This window comes from Siniperca chuatsi, linkage group LG16, assembly GCF_020085105.1.
Source record: "Siniperca chuatsi isolate FFG_IHB_CAS linkage group LG16, ASM2008510v1, whole genome shotgun sequence".
NCBI classification, from domain to species: domain Eukaryota; kingdom Metazoa; phylum Chordata; class Actinopteri; order Centrarchiformes; family Sinipercidae; genus Siniperca; species Siniperca chuatsi.
Genome location: NC_058057.1, coordinates 13881065 through 13890156, shown reverse-complemented (window position 1 = coordinate 13890156; position 9092 = coordinate 13881065). Strand labels below are relative to the sequence as shown.

Sequence of the window (9092 nt, the reverse complement as noted above, 5' to 3'; positions counted from 1 at the left end):
GACCAAAAACAGCTGAAAGGAGAGTGAATATTGGACTTATTCACTAGGTGGCCGCAAGCACAACTCCAAATGAATGCTAATGTAGCTGGTTGCTCCATGTCTGCTGGATGTGCTAATAGGCAACTGTTTGCTAACAAGCTCACCATATTAATTTTAAAGGTAATAATATGTCAGTGTTATATCTACAGGTTGTTCCCTCTGCACCTAAGTGGCTAAAAATCATTTCATTCAGTTTTGTACAAATACAAATAATATATTAGCTTCCAATATATAAAAAACAATAACCTGTGATTCACTTATGACCCTGCTGGCCATTAGCCAAATCTTACACAGAGCACACAGCCTAATCCAAAATAAAAAGGAATCTGCAAGCAGGGGACTTTTTTCCAAATTAATATCCCACATAGAAAGCTATGGTTTAAAAGCTATTTTTTGCTCCTGGACATGTTTAATATGTGTCCAGGAGCAGGTCCAAGTGTTCCCCTGACCTTATAAATCTATTTTCCAACAACCAACACAGTCAGATTCAGTGTCTCGACACTCCAGGGGTTTAATTGTGTGGTCAAGCTTAAAGCCTCATGAGTCTGCAATGTACCTTGTTTCTCCAACAATAACAGTCTAATTCGGCTCTCATTTCCACTCCATTAAAAATGAAGAGTGTCATTGTTGGATAAACGTTTTCCAATAAATCACTGATAGACTGGTCAAAGTTCTAGCTTTGCAAAGAGTCACAAATGAGGAAAGAGGAAATTTTGTCATGAGCCAAAATGGGGAATAACCCATCAATTAAAATAATGCACTTTATTGTGTTCTTCTCTGGGCTGTGGTGTTCTGGTCTTTAATGTCTCATCCTTACAGTAAATCTTTGCTGGCGTGGGATTACCGAGACACTCCTACACAACGGCTCGGTGTGAGATGCAGTCTGAGATTCTCGCCAGGCTCACCCTGTGGTTCACCTTGGTGAGGTTTCTGTCAGCCATTCATGCTTGAGTTTGCAGCTCAGTCATGGTGAGAACGGCATCTCTGTGGTGTTACATCTGTTATATTCCTGGAACAGGCTGTCAGCTAAATTCCCAGTCGAGAACATAAGAAAAAAAGAGCTCTTGGTAGACAAAAGGTAAAGATAGCAATTAACCGACTGCATCCCTCTTTAAGATACATCAATCTACAATCTAACTGGAGGAAAGTCCTCATGTACCATAATTTCTCTTAAACTGAATGCAGATCATACTGTCCAAGTGTTTTTTTAATATTTGTGTGCAAATCAGCCTAAACCAACTGCTTATTTAAACTCTCAACATGATGCCTAATTTTTGCATCAGGACTGTGGCTTTTGATATAGTATCTGGTCTTCATGCTTCAGCAGCAGAGATAGTGCCTGATTTTATGCCTGTCAAGTCATTCTGTCATGCAAATGAGATGGTTTGGGCATGAAATTAATAAAATGGCAAATTCCAGGGACGGCTGTTGGGCAGAACTGGAATCTAAACAAGCACAAAGTACTTTTTGTTTTTCATTTTCTCAGTAGCAAACTGTTGGATTTGGCAAAAAAAAAAAAAAATGGCTGCACAGCATTTATTTCATTGTAATGAATTAGATTAGATTAAATATAATCAAAAAAGAAATGAAACCATTTTGATCACCAGCAGCTTGTTGAAAAAGTATGTGGTAGCCCCTTCAGCAGCGTTTCAGTCAAAAGGAGTTGTGGCTTTCAGCAACGATAAGCCCACATAAAGCTGGAGCTCATGCATGAAAATCTCAGGCTCAGCAAAGTCATTCATGACATGCCACTTCAGGCCGTCCAGATGGAGAGGGGCACAGGGATCAGCAAGTGGTTTACACTGACTCTCACATGCAAAACCTCATGACCCCCATGCTCATGTCTTCACACATACCCAAAACTGTGTGAGCCCAAGCTGTTCCCAACTGTTTACACAAGTTATTGTACGGTGTGCTCAGAAGACAGCTATTAGCAGAACAAAAGCATTAGGACAAAAGTGACAGAGAAGCTAATTTGAAGAAAGGAGGTGAGATACCCAATTCACGTCATTTTCCAAAGCTTAAAGGAATAATTCGACATTTTGGGAAATAGGGTTATTCGTTTTCTGGTTGAGAGTTTGATGAGAACTTCAATATCACTCTCATAGCTGTCCGTTAAATATGAAGCTACAGCCAGCAGCCGGTTAGCCTAGGTTAGCAGAAAGACTGGAAACAGAGGGAAACAGCTAGCCTGGTTTAGTTGGAAAGTAGAAAATCAATTTACCAGCACCTCTAAAGATTACTAATTACAGTACATTTTATTTGGTCTGTTTAATCTGTACAAAAACTTTAATGTAGAAACGTCAATTTGCCGTTTTATGGGGATTATGTGCCAGACTGTTTCTTAAAACATAAGCCCTAGTAAAATGGCAAATTTACATTTTTACACTTTTTGTATGGATTAAACAAACCAAATACTGTATAAGATGTTCATTAGCAAATTTTAGAGGTGCTGGTAGGCAGATTTTGTTACCTTCTAAGCCAAGCTAGTTTATCCCCCGTCTGTAGTCTTTTGTGCTAAGATAACTGGCTGTAGCTTCACAATTAACGGACAAATATGAGAGTGGTGTCAATATTCTCATCTAACTCTCCGCCAAAAAGCACATAAGTGTATTTCCCCAAATGTCAAAATATTCCTTTACTGTGTGTCTGCTATCACAAGAAATCCTAAAACAACAGTAGTATGATATTGGGGACATAGCAGGATATACCATTAAGATATTTTGTTAAAAGCCCTCAACACCTTCAGAAAGCTGAAGGGTAACTTTAGACGTTCAAATAGCCCACAGTTTCGAACACTGAATCTAAGTGCAAAAAGATTGCTGGTGCAGTGTACCTAAGCTTCTTTATTGCATATGCCTTTTCTCCCAAATCCTTCCATGGTTCATTGAGCACTTTAATATGGAGTACTGATGAAAGACTCTCTGCTTATCCTGTGTTTGAGTGACAAGTCTTACCACAAGAAAACACAAGAGGCCATTGGTGAGATTTTGTTGTGATGACAGCAAATTAAAGTTTGAAAAATAACGCATCCAACTTCTTGATGGATTATTTATTTCCAGTACATGTGTGAAAACATACTAGCACAAACAATGACCCATTTAAGGTACCATATTTTACCAAACCAGTTTTAAGGTATGTTCCAGTTGATTAAAGGCTTAGTAACACAAGATCAAGTTGACATAGCATTTGTTTTCTTGCTATTTAGGGGAAAAGTATTGTGTTGGTACAAAAAGCTAATCATATAACGTTGGAACAGTCTGAGCAGTAGTAGTCACCAATGTTAACCATGTCATTTCAGAGGTAATCTGCTCTATCGGTACCAGAAACAGATTAGATGTGGTATGTGTGAGAGCTTTAAAGCTGTGCTTTTGTGCAGATTGTATTATAGTATATATGGGCCACAAGGAGGGGCATCTTAAACCCTGAAACTCCTTTTTGCTGTTGCGTGGTCTGTTCGTTGGGACTATACTTGACTCAAATTTCATATGCTCACATTTCAAATGCAAACCCCCACAACCCAAAAGAAAAATAGTAAGGAAAGGTTACCTCCAATTATATATCCCATCATTATCCCATTCTGTTATGCCGACATAACAGAAGGCTCATAACAAGATCCACATAATCATGTCATTTGGTACACAGAGATGTAGATGAGTTATAATTCGATGTTTATCCATGAAACTAAACCATGCTTTTGTTTCAAACAGATAATGCCATCTCAATTGGTTACTTTCAGGCTGGAACTCAACAATAAAAGCATAAAAAGGGCAAAGCTCCATCCAAGACATAAATACATCCTTACTTTTAAGAAAGTTCTGCAAAAGACTGCACTGTTCTGCAATTTGACAATCATTATAAAGAATAAATCATTTTCATCATATTCTACAAAAAAGCAATGTTGGCTAAATTGATACTACTACGCGCTAACTCAAATATGTGTTGGGTATAGTATAGTGTACTATTTGTATCAATATTAAGTCATCTTTTTAAAAGCACAAAACATTTAGATTAAGATCCAGGACATGGAACAAAAACAAATCTTGACTGTCACTGAAAGCATCATACAGAGGTCTATATGCAGTAAAATATATATTTAAATAGTGAATCTCTGCTTGTAGATAGAAACCACGAAAAGCCCCAGCAAACAACCAAAGTATATGGCAATATATAGGGTAACGATAACAGTATAACTGATAACTAGACAGGAACAAGCTTGAGATTGCTTTACTTAAGTTTAAAAAGTAAGTATTCTGTTTCATGTCATGATGGTCAAAAGGTCTAAAATCTCCTGCGGTTTAAAAGAGGTTTCTGTATATAGCTGCCATGTATAGTTTTGTGGCAAAAACACTATGTATGTACCTACTACACTCAAATTCTTCTTTCTAAATAATACACATTACCTAAATCTCTCTCTTTGATTATAGGGACTGAAAAATAGGGTTTACATCTAGGTTCATCCTCAAAACATTGTGGTCAAGCCCTAAATGCACAAAGGATTTCACCACTATCTAACATCTGGCCATGGCTGGCATGCTGCACTGGAGCAAAGATAGTATTAGCTTTGTTTTCAGGATTTTCTGCCTCAAGTGCAATCACTGCCACTAGCAGAGCGAGAAACGGCGAGAGTTAATGTTCATCTTGGTGACGCCGATGAGTCTCAGCGGGGCAGAGAGGCCGAGCCCTGGGGTGACTGGACATTCGCACAGCAGGTCTGACAGCTCGTCCCGCTCCTCAAGGCCGAAGGTGGCGTTATTGAGCATCCGGCGATGCAGGTGGCATGTCTGCTCTATCTTCAGCTTATTGATGTCGTTCCGGAGCCGCATGAGCTGCCTCGCCAACTGCTGGTCCTGCAAGCGCATGTCTGTCTGATAGAGAGACAGAAAACAGTGGTGCTCAAACAACCTGCTGATTAACCACTTAATCAACTAGAATTGTCCACGGATGGAGTTGCTCAGTTGGGTCCCAATCAATCTCACCCACTAATGTGAATGGGATTCTTCTGGCCAGTAATTGGACATTTGTGTCCATTGTTAAATTCTAATTAGCTAAGTAGCAGGAAGTTATTTTCTATTCTGGCCTTTAACTGCAAAATTATTAAGCTCTTCAAATTAAAAATGTGAATGAAAGTGTGTATTTGAATCTCAAGTATTTAATATACTGTATGTATTAGAGCTAAGTGCCTAAACAATATCTTTGAAATAGGGCCATCCACTGGCTGCAAATACTAAACTAAATAAAATATTTTAGAGATGCCAAACTTATAGAAAACTGCCCGATATTCCAAAGATAGATGATACACTTGTACATTGTAAAGAACTAAATTTTGTCTCACCAGTTCTCTCCTCAGCCAACTGAGAGCTTCATCGATGTTCCCAAATCCCTTCAGTACACCTGATGGCAACTTGCACTGAATCACATCAGAGTTCACTACAGTCTCTTTGGGAGAGATTACTTTGCCTTCAAGCTCAACTTGGATTGGGCCTTTTCCAGTTCCTGACTCTCTGGAGCTTTCCGCCTCGAGCCGGGCTTTCCACTCCAAGTAAGAAGGTCTCCTGGTCTCCAGTCTTAATTTCTCCGTCAAGGCCTTCAAGTTCATGAGATGGTCGTCTGTAGACAAATCCACGTCTTCTCCACATTCTGCTTCCTCTTGGACACAAGCCCTGTCCACCATAATCTGAGGACCTGAGGGTGCGTTCATCATTAATCTGCTAAATGCAAAAAGCTCCTTAAAAATGTCTCAAAATAAAAATAGATAAAGATATCTGTTTTTCATTTGTTGTTACAAATGACCATAGTTGTAGGTTTTTGTCTTTCCTGCGTCCAATCTTCAAAAGATCCTTAAAATCTGTTTTGGAGGCAGAGTGTCTTAAGAACTGCAGAGAAGAGAAGAAGCAAGTTATGAAACATTTGCTGATTGTGCCACTGGCAACCACCTCCAAATGACAAGACACAAAACTAACGTGACATATGACAAAAAGGCTACGCCTCAACGTTCGCATGACAGGCTCAGTTGTATGACCGGATAGTCATACTGTATCTCAGAAAGACTGAATGATAAGTTTAATGAAATTTGTGTGCACTTTCTCTCCGCGTTCTCCTTCATTCTGTAAACTGATTTAGATTGAGCATTTGGCTTCCCACATATCAAATAATAAAGGATCAGCATACTGAGGGAACACACCTCCAGGATTTTAATTTAACAGGAACAAATTGTTTCCATAGCAACGACACAGGCACTGTAAATGAATCAGCAATTTTCCACCTCCTGTCCTCGGGGCTTATTGCCTTGAAGTGACAGACGACTGGCAGTTAGTTGGGCACAATGGCTGACAGTCTGGCTCTTTTACAGTAAACCTTCTAGTTATGGCTAAAAACATATGTAACAATAATACACATTTGCAAAATTACTTTAACGGATCCTGAACATTTTTTTTTTTTTACAAAAACACACAATTCAACAATGTGTGTGTGTCAACAGTTTAGTGTGTTAGCATGCTAACATTTGCAGAGGATAACCAGCATCATCATGAAGAGGAAGTGACTGTCTTTATCAAATTTCACGCTATTCATTCAATAGCTACCAAGATATTTAACTTAAAACCATGTCAACATCATGGCAGTGCTAGAGAGGAAACTTCAGGAGATAACTAAAGTCAGCAGGATTCTTCCTCTGGTGGCCATGGACATCTGTACAAAATTTCCATTGAAAAAGTTTTTTTTTTAAAGTATTTTAGCCTGGACTAAAGTGGTGGACCGACCTACAGACTAACATTGCCATCCATAAAGCCATGCAGCTAGCATGGGTAATTTAGTTTACACCACAACATATGGCATCCAAATCCAAATCTCAGTATTTTTTAATCTGACCCAGTATCCTCTTCCAAAGTCTTCAAGCACTCAAAAAGTGGTTAGTGCTCAGTTATTCCATAATGGGCACAGCAGACCAGCAGTGAAGTCATTGCACTTGTATCTAATGATAGGCTTGGCTGTTTTGCAAGGTAAAATAGACCTCTGACTGTGCATAGTAGCTGACTTATGAATGCATGGGAATGGATCCTCTCCTTATTCTTTAAAGGAATCTGTGTGTTACTGTCTCTGGAGACCACATTGTTACAGGAGACCAATAAAGAAGGAGGAAAATCCATGCCGCATGCATTTTTAAAGAGTTTGTAAGGACCCTGTATGTACAAGTGATTTAAATTGTGAATAGGAACTGCAGAGCCAAGAGGTTTAAAAAGACAGGGAAAGGAAAGGTGTGTGTACGCAAATATATAACAAGCTGTGATCACAATTATAAAGAAATAAAGGGTTTAAAGTCATAACAGCAAAAACCACTTGTTGGCTGCTTGATCATTTAAGAGACACTTTTGGTGAACCCAGCCATTTTTGAATAGACCAGCAGGAAATCTTAAGGAAGCCAAAATTTACGTCCTGAATATCAAATGCAGCCTGGGGCAAATACAAACACGGGCAAATCTTTTAGGGAAAAAAGACCATTTATCCCCATTATCTAAATGTCTAAACTGGCTTCCAAATCACCAAGCATTACCCATACATTCCTCTGGTTTCAAGGCAGCAGAATTTGATTGCTCAGCAGCAACCAGTCGCAGTGTTGCCACACCAATAAAATGTATTTTGTGGTGTTGGACTATGAGATTCCAAAACCTGGTCTGGCTTATGAAGTCTGGCTCTCCTATGTGGAACATGCAGTCATGTCTAAATAACAAACAAGGCTTTAGTGTGTATCTCTCTATCTATAACATAACACACCTCTGAGTCATTTCCATTCAAAGGTGTTATATTTCAAACTTGAGGGTTGATTATGTGCTGATATACATTGAATATGAGAATATGAGCATTATCTATAGAAATCATCAGCAGGATCACAAGATGACTCAAAGAGATGAGTACAAAACACAGAATCTATTCATAAAGGTAAACACCCAATTACTGCGGCAAATTGGAATCCTTCGTTATGGCAACAGAAACTTAATAAAACAGTCTGTGGTTCAAAATATGAACAGCCTAAACCAATCACAATACCGGATATCAGTATCAACAGGTGTTCTTTACTGGTTGTATATATTCAGAAGGAGGGATGAATTTAAATAAAAAACACATTTGGAGAGGCTACGATACTTAAAAAAAACCTCTAAAATAATTCTAAGATACTCTGTAGCAGCATCCATGTAAATGTCATTGTGACCATCAAACATGACTCTTTTTGTCTTTAATCACCATAAAGTGAAACAGGCCTTATTACTATAATACAAACTGTAATGTTATGTCTGTATAGCTTTGTGAGATAGGTTGTAGTCCTGCACAACACAGGCGCACACACACACACACACACACACAAAGTAAACTATGACAACATTATATGTGTAAGAATAAGAAAAGTGTCTCTCCTTAATAACTTTTTAAGGGTGAAAAAAAACGTCAACACAAAACATTGCTAATGTAACAGCAATATGCTTTAGCATTCTTAGTTTAAGAATTAGTTTACGAATTTCATACTTTACTCTCATTTTGTTCATGTAGCCTAGTTTTTCTCAGCATAAAGGCAACCACGTGTTGCTAGTTCCAATTGGTGTCTTAAGGAAATAGCTTAGCATAATTTCTGTACAAAAATGATACTACATGAAGGCTAAAGTTTAACTTAACGTCACGCACGGATAAACAGTGATGTTGCGTTCACATTTTCTACACATGAGCAGACATTCATTCTTATTCCGATACCGTGCTGCAAGATGATACACTGCCGGCATCATCTGAAATACTGTAATTCAAACTGCGTGGCTCGTTTACCTTGTAAGAATTCCCCTACTGCAGTCCAACTTGTAGTCCGCCACCCTGAGTCCAAGCAGCCGCATCAGTGAAGACCATCACAAGCCCGCTCTCTCGCTGATGTTATTCCCCTAACAGCTCCACGGTCCACTTGTTTTTGGGCAGAGAGCTACCGGAGGAGGGGCGGGAAGGTTGCGTCAGGTTCTGGTTGCTTGGAGACGTCCCAGGAATCCCTATCAGACTTCCCGCCGCATGAATATTAA

General features: G+C 39.0%; 1 protein-coding gene across 1 annotated transcript; it reads right to left on the bottom strand.

The window, feature by feature from the left end:
- Positions 1-3076: 3076 nt before the first annotated feature.
- Positions 3077-9032, bottom strand: fam167ab (family with sequence similarity 167 member Ab). Its single transcript, XM_044169596.1, has 3 exons — positions 8851-9032; positions 5375-5915; positions 3077-4907 (listed from the first exon to the last, which is right to left on the bottom strand). The coding sequence occupies exons 2-3, from the start codon at positions 5741-5743 to the stop codon at positions 4644-4646; spliced, it is 633 nt and encodes a 210-aa protein (XP_044025531.1). The 5' UTR covers positions 5744-5915; positions 8851-9032; the 3' UTR covers positions 3077-4643.
- Positions 9033-9092: the final 60 nt, after the last annotated feature.